The following is a 23,311-nucleotide window of genomic DNA, read 5'->3' on the forward strand; positions in this document are numbered from 1 at the left end:
CCGTAAAGCACCATCTAGTGTTGAAACAAAGATTGAAAGTCCACAGCAGTCCATTAACAATGCATAAACAGGGGAATACATGGGAGCACAAACCAAACATAATATGAAAACAAATTGAAAAAATTGAAAAATGATATCTGATAGAAGTTCATTTCTGTTTTTGATTTAACACCACTTATAAAGTCACTTATTGACATTTAAGAACATTTCATGAACTTGTTCAATAGTTTTTATTTTCCTACAGTATTTTTGGAAATAATCTATATAATAATATATCCCATCATATTCATGTTAACTATAGGAGCAGCTTAATTCAGTGCTTGGTGTGCAAAACAACAGCAAAATCAGTCAGAAATATGTACATTGTGTAATTTATATGTTGTTATTTGTCCTGTATGTTATGACTTCAATGCAAAGTACCACATGTATATAAATATGACATTACAAATATAATAATAATAATAATAATTAAACCATTCATTTGTAACATCCCTATAGTTTGTCTTTTCTTACAATGGAGTCAGTCATTTAACTTTTTGCCACCAGAGGGCGGCGCTGTGGCTCTCATCACACATTACAGTGGGGTTACATCATTTAGTAGGGGGAAGTGTTAGATAAGATTTTCATTGCTGTTGCGTTCTTTGACATTTTTGTTTGATGTAATTTTGATCATTCTAAAAAAAGCTGCATGAAAGGGACCTTTAAAATATGTTTTTTTTTATTATTTTGCCAACCTGCTATGAGTTGCAATAGTAGCTTTTAATGGTGAGTTACCCACTCACCATGAGGACCCTGCACTCCACTTTCTGCACTGGCACAAAGTCTGCCTTATCTCTGCTCGGGACATCCCAACAAAGATCCCACTGACTATTATTTAGTCTATGGCATTATTTAGTCTTTTGTCTATGGCAGATCAGTGAGATAAGGATAGAGCCGTCATTGTCAAATCCCCACATACATTCCAGACCTGGGAGGACTGTTTGACCTCCAGCCGGCTGGAAAGATTGTTATCCTTTTCTTTTTAGATGTTAACTCCTGCAGTCTCACATTCCTCTGCTCATTGCTCCAGAGGACTGTATCAACTGCGTTTGGATGGTATTCAAACACACTTTGCAGGAATAGCACAGTCACACAATGATCTTTTTCTTTATTTTTATTGGAAAAATGAACACCTTATTTCATAATCACACAATTCCAACAGCCTCTTTGTGGAAAATACCTAGAGCAACAAAATGACACAGTATGATACCAGATGTTTGCCCCCCTTTCCACTGCAAGCTCAGCTCACTGCAGAGGAACAATTCAGTGCAGACGGGCAAGGTATAAAAAAACTGAGCACATGGAGGGAAGGAATGAGACAGAACTGTCAAACAAGCTTGTGCAAGGATCTTTTTTTTTTCTTTAAACATTAAAGATATTGCAAAAAAGCACACATGGACCAAAGGCTGACCGATACAGGCAAAAACAGGATGTAAGAAAATGAGATCATACTTAATATAAGCATGTTTTGTTTATGGAAATCTCAAGTGAGCCGCATGTTCGTGTTATTAAATCCAGGGGGGTTATTCAATCTAAGATTTAGTGTGTCTAAAAACAGTTAGCTCAGATATTCAGTACACAGGTTGTCTATTGGAATGTGCTCTTGAGGTAACAATCATACCTAAAAAAAAAAAAAAAGGAACTCACACACACAGTTTCCTGCCATAATTTCACAAATAACAAAGCTAACCACCAGAGCTCATAACATTAAAATTATAGCTCATCACGCATCTTATCTCCTTTGGGTCTAACGACTCTGCCGATGTACATGATAGAGTTGGTCTTATTGTCCTTCACCAGGAAGATGAAGGGGTGATCTACATAGAAGAGTTTGGGGTTCCTCAATTTCTCAGAGCCGAAGATGCTGGTGTCATATGGGTTTCCTTCAATGTTCAGTTCCAGGGCTGACGCATGGAAGACGTTAGACAGGTAGAGGTCCTTCTTTCCGGAGATGTTGGACAGGTCAGCCTTGGCTTTGTCCACAGCTTCAGTCAGGCCCAGCTCAGCCAGGTGTTTCTGAAGAGATAGAAAAACACAGAGTGTGTTCAACACTGCATGATTTGAGCTTCATATTGTCATTTCCTTCCTCTGTAGATCAAATTGTGATCATTTACCTGCAGGTTGTGGCTGACTTCCACAGAGATTTTGGGGAGGGAGATAGCCACGGCTTTGTTCTCCATCTTGCTGAGCCAAGTGTCCACCTGCTTCCTGGTCAGGAGTTTCTCCAGGCGTTCCAGGGGCTCCAGGTGGTAGGGCATGATGAGTATCATGGAGGCCTGCTTCTGGCCCAGGGGCATATTCAGCACAAAGATACGGTTCTCTGTGTCCTCATAGAAGTCATACAGACCTGTGAAGAGCAGTCAGACCAATCAGATATCTTACCTTGTTTAAATTCTAATCAGTTTCCAAGAAGAAAATAAGAAAAAAAAAACAAAAAAAACATTAAAGTCCTTGGTGAAACGCACCTGTGCGATGCATCATGGGAACTCCAACAGTGAATGAGCGACTAACAAGGAAACCACGATTGTCCACCATTTTTTCATGGAACTTCTCATCCCAGTGAGCTGTAGGACAAAACACAAACTCAGTTACACATTTGCACACTCCACCGACATCTCCAATCAGCCTTTGAATAAAAGATACTATTCATTCTTACGCTTGAAGAACATGGCGTTGACAATCATGGCTCCATCTGCGTTCTGTACATCCTTGGTGATCTCAGGCAGCTTTCCACCTGTTGACTTGGCTGCCCACTCGTTGATGGAGTTTACCGCACTCCTCTTGTCCCTGAAGTTTATTTTGGAGTGGTCATAGTTGTAGTGCTTCTTGCTGGTCTTCACAAAGTCATCAGCAAAGGAGACGGAGCTGGGGCCATAGAGGCGGTTGTTGATCATCCAGGTAGTGTTGCGTTTTTTGGCATCGCTCACCTGTGAATGAGCAGCATATAAACTGTGTGACAAGAGAGGTACAGAAGGTCCAGACTGATGCCAAACTGGTTTTGTTTAAGATGACAGATTAGATCAGTCTTATCTAGTCTCACATATTTAATATTATTGTACTTACCTCAGAGAGAAGCTCAGAGAGGCCTGCATGCAGATGCTCATCCTTTAGTTTGTCAGCACTCAGGACGGTTTTGACCTGGGAGGCAGTGGATGCCTTGCCACCAAGAGCCACCATTCCCAGGGAGGAGGCCACCACCACAGGAGAGATGAGGATGTTCTCTGTGTCTTTCTCCTTTGCCATGTTGTGGTAGAGGCTGAAAATCCAAAGAATGATTATTTACATGTGTTTTCATGTCACTAGAAAAGTGCTTAAGCACATCCATAGGAATCATTGAGACTATAATCAAGCAGCTTTATGTTACACGTGTCATAATATACACAATTATTATCAGATGAACAGACCTGAAAGCCAGGTTGGCGCTGTTGTCAGCCAGCGTGGTGGCATGGCTACTCAGCTTCTTGTCCTCTGCAGAGGCCACGAGGGCCAGCAGACAAAGAGCTGCAACTTTAGTCACCCACATCCTGTCTGTCTCCAAAAGCAGTTACAGCCTGTAAAAAAGAAACAAAAGTAACAGATAGAGTTTACATACTCATCCTTAATATTATTTGGCTTAGTACACTTTTAAAAACATGTGTGTATTGTATGTATTGAGTGTGGTATCTCATCAGAGTGAGTTTGGGGAATAAATAGATCATCAAAACTATCAATTGATGTTTTCCAGAGGGAAAATGTGAAAATGCCAGGACACGGACTGTGATTGGGATGTGAGGTTTTAAGTGTAGTAGGGAGTTGGCTCAGCCCACACAGAACGTCTCCAGTTATAGGCAGACATGTTTCCTTGCCACATCAGCAGCTACTGAGGCTCAGCTGCTATCCACTCAGAGTGAAGCTCTGTGCTGACACATAGCTGAAATATGATGCCTCCCTATTCTCTCTTGTAATTTATGCAAACTGAACTCAGCAATAAGGATAAGAAATCAAGTTATCACAGTTTGACTGCGTAGACATGAGGTCTTTGATGCTTTTCAAGACATGGGTGTGTGCCTGCAGGCTATATCTAATTCATACCATCACTTGTTCAAACAAGGGCCTACTGTAATGTTAGCCTAAGGCTGTAACTAACCAGCTCCATCTCTTAACACGTCTCTGGTGTCTTTTCTCCTTTCTGAATGTGATTCAGGATATGATGTCTGCATCTTTGTATTCATATATTTGTGACAATGCAGAAATCACTTTGCATCATACTCGGATACCTTGAGATGTTTTCATGTCTGCGATTTTCATTCTGAAAGACAAGAGGTGTAGCTATGTAATAAACTACACAGAGCAGACAGCACAACATTATTCAGGCTCTGACGGAGACAAATTCTTTCTACAAAGTCTGATTTCTAAATTCTCTATCCTATCTTTACTTCCCACTTTTCAACCTTCAAACATTTCATATTACGTTTCTATACTTTTTACTCATCACTCATCTACAGTCAGACACGTAAACGTTTTTCATTGGCTGTGTGTGACCCAGAAAAAAACTTTCATCCAATCAGATGTGCCACGGTTGAGCGGTATTCATTTCCAGAAGACAGATTTGAACCTCTCAGCACCTCAGAAGTAATAGGTTAAAGTTCACTTTAAAAAAGGCAGATTGGGTGCACAAAGCAGTAGTTTCCTTCAATGAAACTGTTTACAGTGAATGCATTTAAATAGATGGCAAAAGAGTAGCATGCAAAAGCCAAAAAGCTTTATTATCATCACGCTTGGATAAGTTGCATGAAAAAAGCCCTGCCAACAAATTTAAGTTCATTTTCCTACCTACCAGACAAACTAAAATATTCTCAGTCAGAGAGATAGCAGAGATTTCAAACTTGTTAAAATGGGGAAAAAAAGCTGTGCTGTAACTTTAAACCACAACACAAAGAAGCCCATGCACCCTCTCTCTGCATTCCTTCCTGAAAACAAAGTCAGTTATAGTTTAATCCTTACCTGGCACAGATTCGTACTCTTCTGAGTTGTGTCCTGTGGAAAGTGTAACTGCAAAACCCTCTCCTGCTCTATATATGCTGGGAGAGAATTTTCTAGAAGTGGGAATGGTTATATTCAAATGAGGGTGTCTGTGTTTCCTCAGGAAGCTGGAAGCTGGGACATCCCCCTTGAACGACAAAGGCTGGAATGAAAGGGGTCGGATCAAGTTAACTCCTCAGCGCTGGTCTGCACTCAGCTTTGAAACTTTCCAACCAGCTGATCCAGACAGAAACTCAGTGAAAAATCTGATTCTGGATCAGCTGTGGCTGCTGATGAGCAGGGATACTTCCCAGGTCCTAATGCTACTTGCTGACTTAATCTTTAACACTGGTTTCATCATGTAAAAGATGAAAATTGGATTGTGTTTTACTAAGAATTAAATGATTCTCATGCATGAAAATATCTGGCATAACTAATCTGTTTTTGCAGTTGTTAAATCTGAACCTTTCTGGGTCACCATCCTGCAATCTCAGCAGCCAACACACTAGAGAATAGGTACATTGTTTGGAATAGAAACAAGAAAAGCAATAATTGTATTCACTCATTAACCTTTATTTCACTGATGTCTCATTTTATATGGGACTGCCAAAACTGTAAAAACTCCATACATTAGTAGCTGTGCTTCACAATGCTTCACAGAAGTTTAGAAGTCTCCAGCCCTTCCCCCACCCCCACCCCCACAGTGCCACGTCTGTCCAACTCAGCTGCAGATTACAGGATGGCTGAAGGATGGGGGTGATGGGGGACAATTGTCGTAAAAACTAATGTGATTCAAGCTTTGTTCTGACCAGGACCTCATTTCCTATTTTTCACAAGAACATTTTAAACAAATTAAGTTTTTGTTGACTTGTTACCTGACTTGTTTCGTTAATGAATCTGATTGATGTCAATGATTGCATAATGAACAGTTAGTCATAATGATCCTGCAGGATGTACAAAACTTGATATCTTCATCGCTATAAATCTTTGGCTTAAGTCGTACAGTTTATCTTTTGTGTTTGAGCAGAATTAAAATTATGGATCATTGTGTCTGAGTATTCCAAATGATTTTTATTAGCAAAGGAATTCCATCAATCCACAACAACAATCCCACAACTCCTCCTTGTTTGCAGCCCTTTGCACATTGTCCTGACATGCCAACTGATGAGTGACTTCCCTTCAGAGATTTATCGGGGGAGGCATCTAGAAGATTCTACAAAGGTTTGAGGGGAAAAATCCCCAAATCCAAACTCCATATAGCTATGTTATGATCACTATGATGTACATTTTGTTAAGTTTACATTAAACCAGAAGAACAGGATGCTGATCTCAGTTCAGATATCATATGACTGATTTTTGGGGACAGTGACCCCACCTTGCAATGTTGAAATTCCAACAGATGCAGGCTTGCAACCACTTCCCTCCCTTCAGGGGTTTTTGTTTGTGTGAAATAGGCCCAGGAGCTTCAGTTTACCCTGAAATTCCTCAGCATATGCAGAGTGAGGGCAAACTCTGGGTCAAATCTCCTAATACACATAATCTCCATTGAAATAGCAATCCTTTCATTTTCTACAGACGTGAAAGTGGGAAGAAAAGGAGGCTCAAGGAGGAAGAAAATGGAGCTTACAGTTAATTGGTGATAATCTCATAATCTCAAGGCAAATTTATAATTGTGATACTGCATTATCATGTGTGCTTTACAGAAAATGAATCAATTGCATGCAAGAATAGTGCACAATGCTGTTTTTGCTAAAAACAGAAGCACATATTTTTCTTTGTTTCTTTAAGGAAGTATTGGGGTCAAACAGGACACACCCTCTGTGCTACGTCTCTGGTGTTCCTATCACAGTACCTCCTTTATGTTGCTGTCAAATATATATCGTGTGTAGACGTGTCTGTGTGAGCATAAAGAAGTTTCCAGCACTTTCCTGAGCCACCATCGCACGCAAACAGCTTAAATACTGTAGATATGATAGGGACAGATGTGAGAGCTTTAGCCACAACACCAAATTATATAAGTAAAAATCTGAAATATTTCAATAACTGAAAATGAAAAGTTTGTCAAAAGATTACTTCAAAGTAAGACAGTGAATAAAGTCATGAATCAAGCACGAGTCCGTCACATTTTTTGATCTGATATAAGTGCAGGAATAACAAACCTCAGAGGGTGCAGTAATGGCATTCTATTTGAGGACAGGAGCCCATTTAACATCTGGACGTCATTGCACTAACCTCAGCACCAGTCTTGGTTATTTTTACCATCTCTCTTGGAGTTTCTAAATCAGGATCTATCAATATGGTTTCCTTCAGTAAAATTTTGTTCTTTCCAGTTCATACACTTGGATTTAAATTATAAATCATGTGTGTCACAGACAACCAACAATTTTACAGGATCATCAGTGTTTTTGAAGTATTGACTTCACAAGTATTGTGTCACAAGGGACTATGGTAAGCATCCAAATACATTTCCAACAGTTACATATGCAGTTGTTTGGAAGTGAAAGTTTCTACTGAAGAAGAAGACAGAACCTATGGGGGCTGAACAAACAGAGGAGCTAGGGCACTCTCCTTTCTTACCATCTGTGTTAGTGCTTCAGATGAGAGCACCATCAGAGGGGGAGGGGGGTTACAAACACCTCTTTTCCTGTTTAACTCTTGCTGATGAGTTTTCCTCTCCAATATACTGTCCAGATGGGCTGAATTGCTGTTTACTGTTGTTTTGAGGTCAGTGATATACACAGTATTTATCTGCATTAAACAAACTTCTGCAGCCACGACTCCACACTGTGAGAAAACGTTGGCCTCAAAGACTCCACTGCAAGAAGTAGAGCACAGCTGCACAGCTGCCAACAAGTCCATGACGCAAGACCTGAGAAATGTTTCAACTCTGCTATATGATGTAACTTTCTGAAGTTTTGTGTCTATGTGCAGAGAACAACTTGATCACCTATTGTTTGTAATCTTTGTATGTTCATCTAAACTGGACTTACATTGGCTATAATGAGGTGCAAATAGATCTGACACCTATTATGATGCAATGTTTTACAGTTATATATCTTTAATGAATTTTATATCCACTGGAGAGGTAAGAACATATGCTTTTTTCATGAAATATACTGACTAAAGTGTTATCAAGGGGAAATTATTAAGTCATTGATGTTATCTTTAGAATAGTCCTGATCCATTAGTTTTATGCAACAATACTAGCCTTGAAACATTAATTTACTTTCCCCTGAAAGAAAGTTTTGCTCACTCCATTTTTAGCAATTTTAAGAGAAAAGAGTTCATCGTCTGTATCCTGTCACATATCTACTAATAAACAACAGATTATACAACATTTGGAACCCAGTTGTCTGATTTAATTGAATGAAATATGTAATAAATTAATGTTATGGGCAACTGAATGAAATTCCATCACATAAGGTAGTCCATACTGGCCAATAAATTGTAGATGTATGATATTAAAGACACTTTGTCTTTTTATCACTTTTACAGAATAACAAAAATGTATTTTGGTTCCAGCTTGTGAAATGTTGTTACAGTGTGAGGACAGAGCAGCGCCAGTCCAGTGAATCTTTTTAATTGTTTTACATAATACTGACTGAACATGCCCCTTGGTGGGAAAGGTTTGAGAGCTTCCTCCAAGGGAACCAAAGTTTTCTTCATAGTAATTAACATATTAATTAAGATCGCATTCAAGTTTGCATTCTTTCTTTTACTCCATGGACGGTGTTCAATTTAACTTCTTTATCAGGCACTCTGAAAATGCAGACAGGCTATTTGCAAGTTTTCATTTTTCACATCAAACATAGGGGAAAAAATGCAATAAGACAAATTTTGCATGTAAACCAAAGACATCAACCAACGAATGCATTTTTTGGGGGAAGCCTATGATCTTGGATACAAACTCTGATAGTCTACAATATATGAAGACGCAGCGGCAAAATATCCTTTCCTCTGTACCATCATGTGAAGCGACATCAGTTTCTGATGGCCATTGCAATACAAACCCATTATAATGTATATTCTACCTACAGAATGTACTGTATTCTACCTGCTGTTGCATTGTATTGTGGACTATCTACCACTAGATGGAGTGCAAAGCAACCAAATAAACGACATACCTTATGCCAGAGTTTTTTTTCATTGCATTCTCAAAGTTGAACTCACAACAGACCGTTTGTGACTAATAGTATGCAAACAATCAAAAAGCTATGCACAAGCCTCAGGACTTTCAAAGAAACAAGCTGGGCTGCTCTGTTGATTGTCAATAAGAGTGTCTCTTGTCACAGTGGCTTCCCATCAGTTAAGACTCTTTTTTTTGTTTCATTTTTTTAATGTGACAAAATTAAAGTAAAAATCAGTGCTGGCTCCTGACATCAGCATTGTACAGCATTTCTCTTTGGATACTAGCTGTGGAATAGCTGTCTAATGTATTGGATATAATGTTTCAGATCAAAGTAAGAATTTTCATACCCACGGATCTATAAAGTATAATATTACAGTAATGCTATTTCAGTTCCTCTCCAGAGTTGATGTGAAGACTTTGTCCAGATCAAACCCTGCTGTGAAATTCCAGCAGACCTTCAAATACAGAACAAGCCGTTGTATTGGCATTTAAACAATACAGTCTGTCTGTCTGTCTGCATTGGTTTTCTCAATATTTCTGCTTTGTTCCCCTTCATCCTGCTTCAGTCATGTTCTATACCCTTTCAGATGGTATCAGTCACAAACTCTTTGCCCGACCCTGCTGTATTACATAACACCACCTGCAGAGGAGACCCCTACCAGCCGTCCTACCCTTCCTGCCTGTGGATGCTGGTTGGCATTTTAAAATGGGTGGAGTTCAAAACAAAGCTCAGCAGCTGGAGCTGCTGACTAATGCCAACCTGTGGAGAGAAGAGCAGGGAAGCCCGGGTCAGCCACATCAAACAGGGATATGCCACAGGAAATCATCCTGAGAGTAACATTTCCCTTGCTTCCCCACCTGAAGATGCACATGGAGAGACAATGACACAGTGTGTGTGTCTGTGTATGAGTGCATGTAAGGGTGGTGATATAATCTCAAGAAATGGTAAATGGCAAGAATTATTGAATAATAGCAATGTCAAATAATTAAAATGCTGTCTGATCTGATGGAAGGCATCTTGAGACACACATACACACACAAACAGACACTCTCTTCATTTCCATCAGAATGATTCAAATGTATTGGCAACATCACTGTACTGACTGTTTCCTTGGTGATGAATCTGAACCGTTTAACCACAACTCCTCCTCCACTTGACATAGGAATGTTCATAGTTCAGGTTAACCACTTAAATGCAACTGATCTGAAATGGTTGAGAGCTTCAAACACCGTATCTATATTTGCTGGTGAGTCATTTCACACACCAGAGACCTGCTCTGCTGCCCACCTGTCATTGTCTAGGATGATCATCTGAGTCTGAATAAGTTTAACTGTGTAATTTGTCTGTGTTGGTGCATAAAAAACATGACAGGAAATCCTTCATGATCCCTACTAACATGATAACATGAGGATAACAAGAATGAAATAAACAGAACACTAAACATATCACTCTAAGCTGTATGTATGAAATACATTTCATGTGTGCAGTTCAGTGAAAAAAACATTCATTTATGGGTTTTCCACCTTTTGAATAATGAGTTCTAATGTCATAGTGCCCAGAAAAATTAGTCCATCTAATCAAGCTAGCATCATTGTAATTAAACATGAATTTAAAGAAATGTTGCCAGCAGCCACTTTTGGACAGCACAGCACTGTTGTGACTAACAGTCAGCACTCAATGAGGGATTCAATTTGATCTGTGCAGTCAGTACAATGTCAACAATCCACTTGCACTCAATGCAACCAACTTAGAGGCCAAATAGGGGTGCCTACTAAATGTGTCACAATGTGTGTCAATTGGCTTATCACCAGGCCCTGCTGACATGGCACACTGTCTCTGATAATGACTACAGATGGTGTTCTTGTGACAAAAATCAATAAATAAGCTTTGTTTCATGAGTCATCTCATATCTGTGGATATGATAAATGATGACAATGTCTAAACCTTTAGTACACTGGGTGTGGACGGCCAGTAACAAATTTGGTGGTCTGAGGATCATTGAGACTTATCTGAAGAGTGATTCATGTAATCAGATGCAATGATCTCTATTAATGCTGGAAACAGGACCTTGTCTCTTGTTTAAATGGACCCAATAAAACACCCAATAAAAGTATTAAAACATATCCAGTAATTTGCAGTCTAAGTGAGAAATCTGATGAAAGAGAATTTTCATTTCAGAAGAATGAAACGCTTAAAAAAGAAGGGGCAAAAAAACCCCCAAGATTGGCTTTATTGAAATAATGTTGATCTGATGGTGTTTATGAAATACCCACACACACCATCCAAGTATGTTAGACATGGCTGTTCATGACCTTTAATCTCTGCTACGTGTTAAAAAACAAAACTAGTCCTTGTTCATCATCTCTCAATATCAAGAAAGTGTATTAGTTGTATTTTCTAAATAAACAGATTGATAAAATGCCTCCTGGATCTATACAGTATGCTATTTGCACGTTGTTGCGTTCAGGTTACATCGGATTTTCTGCTTAGGAACGTGCTGTCGCGTGGAATGAACCCTCAAAGGGTAGCATATCATTTGACTTCTTTATCTCTCACTTGATCTCATGCCACTACTCTCATGCGAGTAGTGGCAAGGTATCCTGACAAGGAGTTTCCCAAACCTCATAAATATCTTCCGATGTATTTCTTTTTAGACGTGGTCATTAAAGTAGATGAAAACGACGTTTCAACGCGCAACAGCGGCATTTTCGAGGTGACTTAAACGCGCAGACCAGGAGTAAAGTCAGCTTGGTGACGCTCTCTCGCTGTACAGGAGGGCTGGAGATAAAAAAGACCCACACTCCTCCCACTATCCAGTCCATTGAATTATTTTGCCGGTGTAACAAGGAGACACGCTTTACCTATAGAGCGGAGGAAAAAAAAACAAAAAACAACAACAACCTAGAGGACGAAGTGAGTGAAAATATGATACGGTTCTTCTTTTCGCTACACCGACACCACTGACACCGTCCGCACTCACCCGGCTCGTTTCTCTTTTGTTTTCGGTGTAAAACTTCGGCTCTGTCAGCATTTACCGGCCACCCACCTCTCGTACGTTACCTTTGACACGGGCTGTCCCCGGGAGTGGGGAGGGTCGGGGGTGAGAAAAAGAAAGAAAAGCCTCAACTTGACGTCGGAAAGCTAACTCTGAAATCAAAGAAAAGTGGTAGCAGCCCTCAGACAGGTGAGTGTTTCTGGTTTATTTGAACTGTTATATATATCACATTTACCTGTACCTGAGTTCAATAGCATGTGTGGACCTTTTTTTTTTCAAAATTTCAGACCCTTTTTACAATTACATACTAAAGTTACAATGTGTGAAAAGTGTTTGTGGTTCATGCTATTTGGAGTTTTAATATCCATGGTAACACCGAGCTAACATTCCTGCAAAATACTAGCATCCCTCACACGTGCTATAAGGGTGTTAGTTTCCTCAAACGGGCGTTTACATGTTTCATTTACACAAGTTGGAGCATTTTTCATCACCCTTATTTGTCATCAGCTGTGGGAGGATTCAGCTCATTTGTAATTTTGTCCATCACATGACTCATAAGCTCAGTTCTCGCCCTAGTGTGCACCCTAAAACATGGGACACGCCCATGATGTATCCCATGGCAGCAAGGGTTTTCCCCCTTTTGGAGAGAAAGTGGATTGATTGAAACACCTGCCCATCTCCAGTTTATGTCTATCACAAAATAATGAATGCATATGAAGCTACTGAGGCTGAGCTTGTATGTATGTATATGTATATATTGTATGCATTCTGTGCTTGCTCATGTGTAGCACTCTTGCTACTCACTTGAGGGTGGGAATTGTTTATCCGGATCCTGGTATGTTAGCATTCCAAGAAAGATCAAAGGATTATTATTACTTATTACATGTACTCTTATGTAGCACTGTATCATCGTAAAACTTTGATCATTGGAGAGGAACCATTTGGTACATCGCCTCCTTCTTGTCTGTTTTAACACTTCCCCATCTGTCACTACTACACCTCCAGTGAAAACAGGTAACACTTGTGTTTGATCAGTTTAAGTTGACAGAGGACGTTTGTTTACATCCCCGAAGAATGTAAATAGATTTCTAGAACCTGTTTAGTCACGGTTTCTGTAGATGGATGACTCAGGATGACACAAGACAGTAAAAGTGACTACGCAAGGCTCTTTCTTTTTTATTGCTCTTTTACTACGTCTATTAATGGATTGAAGGGCTTTGAAGCAAAGTGTGCTGAACACTGTCTTCCTGAACATCTTTTTGGCTTGTACAGTAGAGTATATGATTAAGTGGGGCTCCTGTCCCGAGGGCAACCAGCACTATGAAAATATTTTCAGGTCACGGCACTGAAAGTCATATTGTGTGGCACGTGAGAAAATAAATATTACTCTGGACATTCAGAACACTCCAGTTTCAGCTGAGGAACTTTGAGAAATTGATACAACGGTTTACATTTTGAGGTTAGCTGGATAAATAATCACATAACATGTACAATTCTTCAAATTTGCTTGGATTAAAGTGGGAAATGGATAAGGTGTTGCATTCAAAAACTGTACAGCTGTGCTGAAAAGGCTTGGGTTTGTTTGAAAAGCACTTTAAAGATCACCTGTAATTCAGAAATGTTATTTTAGAAGCACAGATGTAGAATAGAGTGAGATATAATAGATCAGAACAGGGAGGGAAGCAGTGTGCACAGCAGATACCTACTTGTTTGCACTCACTGTTGTATATTTCTCTCCTGAATGTTTGTTCTATTTTAGAGCTTTCAAACCCTTTCCTCTTTATCTATTTGGCTGCAGTTGACCATCTTAATGCTTATCGGTATGTAGTTGTGCTGCTGTTTAAAAATGTGGATAGTAGCTGACCCTGTTGTCCATTTGAGACCAGTATTGATCCTGTGTCCCAGGCTCTCCGCTGCACCCTGCTTATATAATTGCCTCTATGTACTTATGATTATGTGCTGTGTCCTTAAAAGGCTGCTCCTAAGAGAAGAGACCAGCAGATGAACACTTATAATAATACACTCGATGCAATATCGAGCAGGATATTTGCCAGCTTGATATACCGGGGGAAAAAAAACTAATCTGTAAGATTTGTTGAAGCCGTGCAGAGGGAGTGCGAGTCTGACAAAAAAAAATGGCCCATTATTGTTATTGGCTGCCCTGAAACAATGAGGTTAAAACATGCATATATCTTCTATGCGAGGGCTGAATGTTTTTTGAAAAAAAAAAAAATCTAATTGCGATTATTTTGACTGAGATTGCAATTGCGATATGTTTTGTGATATTAGAGGGAATGATCGTTTTTACATCATTATTCTCATTGTCTTTGAAAAACATTAAAATGATTATGGTGTGATTTTAGCGGGGATCTATACCAGGACATCAGTCCGCAGCACAACAATACTTCATTTGAAAATTGCATTGTGATTTCGATAAAATTTCGATCGATTTGATGCCTCCCATCTGTAAAAATAATGAACTGCCACAAAGATCTGGCATGTGTTTGCTATTAATGTGCAGCACCCACATAGAACAAATTCATGTGGTTCCACTCACTGAAGCAATAACAAACATCAAATCCAAAAGCAATGGCCGACTAAATTGGATTTAAAGACTTGAGAAAATGAGAAAGAAAATCACGGGTACAAAGCTGTGTACATAACAGCCCGGACTCAGTAGATGACTGTAATTTCAACAGTACTTTACGTCACACTGCTACTGTACTGCAGCCAATTGTGTAATACATTTCTCAACATTTTTCACCAGGGTTAATAGAGCTGTAATGGTGCATATACGCAGCAGTTACAGTCAAATCGGTACAGAGGAGAAAGAGACACAGTACAGTGTGAGCTGGTCTGATCCTGTGATTGCTTCAGAGTCGGTTAGGTGTATGGCTTTCATAGGTGTCATGGAAAGGTGAAAAACAGAAGTTTAAACACACAGTGATCGACTTTGACATCTGTCACATAATGGAGCTGTGCTTCAGCACGCCTAAGAAAAAAAGCCTACTTGACACACATCAAATGCAATCAACAATTTAAGTTGCCAACATGGTGAAAATCACTCATTCTTCCACCAGACCAAGTGACAAGACAGCTCTTTATCCACACATGATAACACACACTCAGTCAGTGTCTCTCTGTCTGCAGCTTTCAATCTATCAAAGAACATACTGTGATGATGGGTTCAGAGGTTACATCATATGTCATATTTTTATTTTCTACTCATTTTGGGTGTGTAAGGAAAACAGTTTTACAAGCAATAAATTGTGAAAAGTGTGTATAGTCAGAATATTCATTTGGCATTGTGTCATTTAGGCTATACCCCGCTGTGAGAATGTCGAAGCCCTGCTGTTTCTGAGCAATGCGACTGCTGTTTTAAGCGAGAGTCCCCTCTGTGTCACACAGGCCAGATATTTGCAACGCATCCTGTCACTTTGGACAATTGTGCATTGAGCGGTACATGAAATCTGTGCGAGGCCACTGTGTGACGGACGTTAGTTACTGACATATTGTAGAAAGGTAGAAAGCTTCTCTGCTTCATCTTATTTGAGCAGGTAAACTTTCTAAAGGTAATTGCTATTAATTTGACTGTCAGAGGAACATTACAGGCTTTGGTTTTTAGTTTGGTTCTTTGCTAGTTTGCAACTTGAGCTCTCTTCAAAGCCCTACACTCATACAAACTGGGAGGTGCACGGTTATTTTGTCAAAGCTGAGGTTCCCCCTTTGAAAATAGTAACAATACCTCCTTGACTGGATAACAGGTCCGCTTGTTTTTCTTTCATTCCTGGTAACATTCCCACCATTTGAGACTGGCCACCGCAGATTGTCTTCTGCACCTGAAAAAATGTAAATTCTGTGAAACGAGAATGATCTTTTCCATGGGTTTTCATATCCATCCAGGTGTTTCTGAATTTAGGTGAGAAATATTTATTGTCTAATCCTCTCTGCTGGAGAAAAAAAGGCTAATTATTCTGGTTATTTCATAATCTGAGTTGTCAGGTATTGGCCTCTATTTCCCGTTCATCGCTTCTGGGATAATAATTTTGTCACTTTTGTGTTCTCTTGTTTAATTTTTTTGTGTAATCAGCTCTGTAATAGAATTAAAGAAACCAAATGTTCATAGAAGCAGGAAGCTGGGTTTCTCTCCCACAAAGCCAAGTTCACCATGGTTGCACCTGCTCGTCTGTCCCTGCCTCCCGGGCTCAGACAGCAGTAGAGGACAGAACTCGGTGTGATGTCAACACACAGATGGCGGTGAAGAGCCCTCATGCAGACGTACAGATGGCACCTTGATAAAACATACAAATCCACCCGTTTTTTTCTTCTTCCTCTTGGCCATGAAAAAACAGTCAGAACCGAGGAGGCCGGAGCGAACGAAGGCAACGGAGTGGTCCGTTTGCCGTTATAGTGCAACAATAGTTCCCACCGTGTCTCTGCATGCCACGGATGTCTTTGTCAGCTGTTTGCTTTCCAGGCCTCAGTATCAGCACTACAATACACGACAACCAACCCCAGAGTTACTTTCTCTCAACTGCAACAGGCAGCCAGGCCAGAGGAGGTCCACACATATCTCTTTCTGACATCGCTTTAGATTTCTCGATGCCTCAAATTAATTTCTGCCTTTTTTGTTGAAAAGTGTTAAAAGCAGACTAGAGAGCTGTGACAAGTGGTTGTAATAGACTGTATATATCTGTTACCTTTACCCCCTTTTAGACACATTCATTTTGTAGACATATAAAATGGACCACTGACTTTATCAAGAGTCATCAGCAGACAAGTATCCAAAAATATCTGCCCACATTTTTCTCTTTCATGACCAGATTTATGGACCATTTTATGAACAGTTTTGGTGATTTAACAATCATATGCTTGAATAGCTAGAACAGGCTGTTTAATGGAAGCTGCTGATATACCAGGTGTGCTGCACACAGAAGCTTAAAGCTTAGGTCTTTTTCATTATCGAGGCTTTAATAATCAGCAGGAAGGTACATCAAATCCAGAGGACAGTGAGACTGTAAAGCTGTCTGAATGAAAATCTCTTCATATAAGGCTTGAATATAGAATCCAGATGTTATACACCTGCTGCTGGTCTTAACACTGACACGCTGAGAAGGCAAATTGACCATCTTCTCATCTCTCGCTCTCCCAAAACAGCCTTTATCCCTCTAACCCTTATGCCCTTTTTTGTCTCTTTAGCATTCCTGCGCTGTCTCTGTAGAAACAAAAATATTTTTCCCTTCTCTGGTTTTCACCTTTGCACCCTTCACTTTTTGTTTTGTTTGCTTAATACAGATAAGCTAATCATAGTTTACTTACCTGTACTATTTAATGACTCTTTAAGACATGCACTTTATTGCCATAAATGTGCAGGTAATTTTACATGATTGAAAAGGACATCCAGTTGTTAAGAGATATTCAAGGACATGATAAGCTTTTTATTATATCCATAACTATAGTAATATACTTTAAAGCTCAGGCAAAAATATTGAATATATTTACTATGTGCCTGGTGGTTCAAGTGCAACCAGGTATAGTTCCTCTGCTAAGCATTTTATTAGTTAATTGTTGATTTTAAAGCATTTACTAAATATTACCATCAAATACACTTTCTTCCTCATGGCCTGGCACTCTTCTCTGACGGTGCCGGGCCCCAGGTCTAAAGTGCTTCCCTTCACTTTCCCTCCAGACATCCAAAATCACAGGCTGTACTAAAGTTGAAAGAAGAAAGCGCGGTGCAAATATATATTAAGTAGACAAGCTTCAGTGTCATCCAGTCTGTAAGGTAATAATTATTCAAACCCACACACCATCACTACTGTAACCTTGGCATCGTGGCTTAGTATTTAGCACTGTCACGTCACAGCAGGAAGGTGGCGGGTTCAAAGCCAGCGCGGGTGACTGTGGAGTTTCTTTGTGATGTTTGCACGTCTTCTTTTCCGCCTTTTCACCAAAACATGTGTCTGGGTGGTCCGCTTTCCTCATTCTCCAAAACACACGCATGTTAGGCTTTGTGAATACTCCTGCCTTTGCCCTTGATGACTAGTATGAACTCTGTGGATGTTGCTCTTCAAAACAGATCCCTGTTTTTAATATACAACATTTGATGCCTCAGGGAAGAAGCACTGCATTTGCAGGTACTGTTAATAAACCAACCCCTCCAACCACAAAGCCCCCTAAGGCTGACAATAAGGCTTTCACTGTTGAGTGTGTCCACATTGCTTTGACAAGCACTGTCCCTGCAGCATCAAACCAGCTTACACTACTGTATCAGACCAACACCCTATTATATAAAAACCCTGCTGCTCGGAAACCAGAACTTTCTCCCACCCAGGAAGGAGGCTTCGAACGGTAAGTTGAAGCCCACTCTTACAGAGAATTTTTTCATCTCCAGATGAAAAATGACGACAATATCTCCACATATCACTTGACCCACTTACACCCTGTTGGTCTGTCCACACTGAATTGAGTGGGTGGATTTCCTTCTCTTCTCAGTCATTTATTTCATTTCGTTTAGCTGTAATAATGGAAAAGCATGACAGTAATGACACTTCCTCTCCCTATTGTCAGTGTTCTAATTTGTGGATGCTGGTGGACTGTGATTAAATTATTATTTTTTTTCTTGGATTATCTCTGACCCATAATTTTTTTTCAGACTGATGAGCTGTCAGATTGTCAAGATGTTCTTGTACCACCCCCCCCCCCGTCTTCCTAACTCCACCAGTTCTGTCATGATGCTGGCCAGTTTGAAAGTATCTGCCCTCAATAATTCTTCTAGTAGCACTGCTTATACTACCTGACGTGGCACAGTGCTGGAGCATGCCTCTTAAATCTCAGGTTTATTATATGACTTTGATATTGTGAGCTGCTCCTTTTCTCACGCCATCTTAATTTCATAGGATAAATAATTACTCAAGATGATTGGTATAATGGGTTATTGAAGGTTCAGACACAGTAATAATGGTAAATATAAAATCATTACATGTTCACGGAGGACACTAACAACCAAGAACCCTTATGTAAGCGTTTTGCAATACCCCTCTATCCTCATTTGTCAGGCCAGGATGTTCTGGCACCAGCGCCTTTCAACAAGTATGTGTTGAATACTGAATTCTTTTTTTTCATCTCAATGTCATAAGCTAGCCAGAGCTGGAGAAACTTGAACATCGATTCATGTTACTTGAACATTCATCGCGTCTCAGGTCATCCATGCTTAGAGATGAAACTCTGTTCATTCTGATGAATATGTGAAGGAATATTTTCATGGCCCTGACACACCAAGCCGATTTCAAAAGACGGTAAGATCCCATGCTGACTCAGATTTCTGTTTATTATATTTTTGTGCACAAAAGTCTGACATGAAATACACAGAAGCAAACATCGGAGACATTTCCATAGGATAATGCGACTTCATTCTCAGCTTAGTCTAGATAACAAAAGATGTCTGTGTACATTTCAAGTGAAAACTGCATCACTTTTTTTCCAAAATGTATAGAAATCTTTCTCTTTTTTTTCTCTTTACTGTCAGTGTTGAAAATGAAGAGTAAAGACCTTGAGAATGATTTCCTTCACATCAACATTCGCTAACATCAGCGCAAACTGCTTGTTAGCCAGAATGCACTTCATTCTGCATTGTCAGTCTTTATTATCTTGCTTTTTTGCTTACATACAGTCAACTCATCAACATTTCTCCCTTCATCTTTCAATATTCTGTGGAGGCCCTTGATTGTAACCCCTTTCTATTTGTAGGCATGTTATCACCCATGGGGACCCTAACAAAGTGGAACGAGTGGCTGTGATTGATTCTCTCACTGATCAGTCATTTGTCTCCCAAAGCTAAGAAATGCTCAGTTAATACCATATGCCTGGATACATAAATCAAAAAATACTTCGCTCAGCTGGAAAACTTTAAAGCAGGGGGTGAGTTAGTTTTATTTTCCTTCTCAGTCCTCCTCTCACCCTGTTGATTGATGTCTGAAAGGCCGGTGTTTCATCAGGATCACAAATCACCTTCCTTCTACAAGTGTGATGGCTGTCACTGACTGACTGGTACAGCTGACTGGGCAATATGAGAGTGGTTTGCGGTGGGACTTGATGTCAGACTCGGGATGAAAAGGAGCTGCGGGCTATAGGCTGTGGCCAATAACTCTTTGCTTCCCACCACACTGGCTCATTGGGAGTGATTTACATTAGGGGTTGGTCAGAAAGTATGTTGATAACTGATTGAACTGATAATGTTAATGGTTGCGTTTGAGATTATGTGGAAACATGCCAAACATATTTTTTGTTAGGTAACGCATAGGCTTTGTGTGTATAATTGTGCATTGTTATAACATGCAATACTTTAAGACCACAAAAAGTATGTTCTTAGTCTTTAATCTGACCAGTGATGGGAATTGCGACACAAAAATGTTGAGAAGTGAGCACATATTTGGAAATATATCAGCATAGAAGGTCATTGCATTGACTGCAGATTTGGAGCAACAGCTTGTCGTACTTGTGAAAGCTTGTTCACTATAAAAGAGAAGAGGTGAAGGTGGAAACAACTCGGTGAGCAAAGTGCTTACTTTTGTTAAACAAATGCTGTTCTGTGCGTCTGGTGCTGGTCAGTGAGAGGTCATGTGCTACCCTATGTTGTTGTTGTTGTTATCAGGAAGTGTTAGATGTCTTCTGACTTAGAAAAGCTCATGGACAGATAATGAACTGTCGGCACATGGTAGACTACAAATGACATAGCATGATTATTTTCATCACTCAGGTAAAATAAAGCAAATGAAGCGGTTGCTCTCAGGTGTCATTTAGTGTGAATAAACTCATTGCCTCAGTTTTTACAGTGCTCACTCCATGATTGCCTTTGAAATGTATTTTAACTTAGTTGTGATTTCCCAGTCTGCTTTTTATGATAGCATTGACTGTACGTGCAGCCTTTACAATTTACCATTAATGTGTTGAGCTGGCACTCTCACATATATTAATATTGAATGCTGTATATTGTAAGTAGGCTGCATTATGGGGGAGTAAGTGCTCCTCCATAAGTAATATCCAAAAGTAATATTAATCAATATTAAATTAAGCAGGCATAGCCAAGTGCTGTGACTTCCCTGCTGGTATATAATGTTTGCCCTGTAGTCACAGTTTTTTTAGAGTTTTAGGTCGCCTGTTTTCCTCGATCCACTGCTCTCCTTTTATAGAACAAATTTAATCTAACAGAAGCAGCTAGTGACAGTAGTTTTCCTCTCGCTTCACCTGAACAGTTGAAGGAGTTATATTTTGTACACATTATGTAGTCTACGCCTGGCCAGTTAGAACATGCTCCCAGATTTTTGGTTCTCCAGTTAACCTCACTTGGCCTCCGAGGAATTAAAGAAAGCAGTCTGAAGCTTAGCCTGCATTAGTGTGTGTGTGTGTGTGTGTGTGTGTGTGTGTGTGTGTGTGTGTGTGTGTGTGTGTGTTTTATTACCTGTGCATACCTCTTTTACACAGTTAATAATCTGCTCTTATGTATCTGCAGTTGTTCAGAATGGATCGATTGGAATTCTGCCTTTTTTAGCATTTTGAGATGATTTGATAGGAGGTGGTAACAAAACAGGTGTAACACAGGGCACAAGTTGGCCGAGTCACATAATTGATACTTTAAAATCATTTTTTCTTTAATTTTCTTTACATGGATACACAATCTACACTGCTGCCAACTGATATAACAAAATAATGACTGAACCAATGACGAATTTATAAAACCATGTTCATTTACTGTTCAAAGCAGTGTCTGAGTCTGTCCTACAGTGCACAGGAAGTGATGGGGTTTACTTTACAGTAAGCAGCAACAGTGGTTTGTTTAGATTAAACAGAAAAGGAGGTGGGTAGCATGAGCTACTGTATGATGGGTCTTTCCTGACTCACTTTTAAATCTTGCCAAGACTCTCTGTTCTCTCTGTAGTGATAGCATTCAACTGAGCTTTCAGTGCTGAGCCAGCTTTAACAGCTCTGATATAATGACTCTCATTGCTTGTTATAATGGGCTTTATCACCCATGTGTCACTAATCAACTCCCTCACAAGCATCTTCTGATGCAACATGGTTCAGCCAAGTCTTCAGTGCTTTATTACTCAGTATCCATTGCACATCTCAATAAGCAATTCAGATCATTCAAACATGACATTGGGATCAGGAAAAGATTAAATGGAGACCCATTTGCAGAAAGCTAAATAGATTCTTAATGATATTAAGTCTATTATGACCTGGAGTGTGACCAAGGTGTTCACATCTAATTTTATGTTTGTGCCTGCAAAATTTTAAAATGCAAACTTTTTAGGCTTTTGTAGACCATCTTCTGATTCACTCCAATTTAGAGCTTTGACACCTCAGATGAACCTACTGTCACTGTGTCAAGTAGCCTAAAAGTCTTTGTTGGGACTGTGGGAGTTCTGGACCAACATTGTGATCATTTGGCTCCAGAACACTTATGATTATGTATGTTGCCGATGCTGTTATAATATACAGAGATCAGTGAACTATCAGGAACACCTGACAGTGGCCCTGCAATAAACATTACCTTCTATAGCTTAGAACATCACCTCTTGTTGAGTTCTGTTGAGTTGTTGGTTCAACTCTTGCACCATAACACAGTCCAACAATACAACATACGCTACGGCTTAAAAAGTCACCAGTTGAATAAAGTTGAGGTAAACGTAAAGTTGATACCTTTCTGAGAAACTCAATAACTGAACATTATTAGCTTCAGACCGTTGGTAATAATTGCCAGCCTGTTGTCTAGAATTAAGTTACATTACTCTGAACAGATATTAATGTCATTTTGTCCACATGGTATATTACAATGGCATTTTGAATGGCATTGTGGTGGTTAAGTAAGGAACATTGGTCTTTCTTTGTGAACTATTCCTTTAAGGAAGCTTTCTTCCTCAGTAGTGGGTTGGCCTTCGGTCCCATACTTCACTGCTGCTTGGCCTCTCCCTCAGTTCCCTGGTCAGAAGGAGACAGTGTTTTCTGCTGGGAAACTGCTGAAGTATTTCCTCCCCTGCAGACTGTTTTTCCTCTCTGTGCCTTTTGATTGGAGGAAATGAAGCAGCAGAAAAGGAGATGACAACAGCTGTTTAAGGGTTTTCCATATGCACTCACATATCACTCA

General features: G+C 39.7%; 2 protein-coding genes across 8 annotated transcripts in view; one reads left to right on the plus strand and one right to left on the minus strand.

Annotated features, from left to right (window-relative positions):
* Positions 1-1,130: 1,130 nt before the first annotated feature.
* On the minus strand, positions 1,131-5,116 carry serpinh1b (serpin peptidase inhibitor, clade H (heat shock protein 47), member 1b). Of its 5 annotated transcripts, XM_044355112.1 has the most exons (8): positions 5,023-5,098; positions 4,296-4,327; positions 3,444-3,590; positions 3,103-3,295; positions 2,696-2,966; positions 2,505-2,603; positions 2,154-2,386; positions 1,131-2,055 (listed from the first exon to the last, which is right to left on the minus strand). In XM_044355112.1, exons 3-8 carry the CDS (start codon positions 3,560-3,562, stop codon positions 1,753-1,755), a joined length of 1,218 nt encoding a protein of 405 aa, XP_044211047.1. In that variant the 5' UTR covers positions 3,563-3,590; positions 4,296-4,327; positions 5,023-5,098; the 3' UTR covers positions 1,131-1,752. The 5 variants fall into 5 exon arrangements, with proteins under 5 accessions (XP_044211047.1, XP_044211051.1, XP_044211048.1 ...); XM_044355116.1 differs by lacking the exon at positions 4,296-4,327 and having other exon boundaries at positions 5,023-5,116; XM_044355113.1 differs by having other exon boundaries at positions 3,444-4,327; positions 5,023-5,102.
* A 6,791-nt stretch (positions 5,117-11,907) lies between these two features.
* The window catches only part of gdpd5b (glycerophosphodiester phosphodiesterase domain containing 5b), a 44,102-nt gene continuing 32,698 nt past the window's right edge, over positions 11,908-23,311 (plus strand). For 2 of the 3 annotated variants that reach the window (XR_006403847.1, XM_044354530.1), the window contains exon 1: positions 11,908-12,354. The gene's annotated coding sequence lies outside the window, so the exon portion shown is untranslated. The remainder of the gene's footprint in view (positions 12,355-23,311) is intronic. The other variant, XM_044354531.1, reaches the window with a different exon arrangement.

This window comes from Thunnus albacares, chromosome 6 (assembly GCF_914725855.1).
Source record: "Thunnus albacares chromosome 6, fThuAlb1.1, whole genome shotgun sequence".
In the NCBI taxonomy this organism is placed as follows: Eukaryota; Metazoa; Chordata; class Actinopteri; order Scombriformes; family Scombridae; genus Thunnus; species Thunnus albacares.

Bases quoted from the DNA above. Each gene is read 5' to 3' on its own strand.
- serpinh1b (XM_044355116.1), bottom strand. From the start codon at position 3,562: ATGTGGGTGACTAAAGTTGCAGCTCTTTGTCTGCTGGCCCTCGTGGCC. The intron at 2,604-2,695 runs GTAAGAATGAAT...TTTGTCCTACAG, and splicing joins CAACGCCATGTTCTTCAAGC to CTCACTGGGATGAGAAGTTC. The intron at 2,387-2,504 runs GTGCGTTTCACC...TGCTCTTCACAG, and splicing joins TCCCATGATGCATCGCACAG to GTCTGTATGACTTCTATGAG.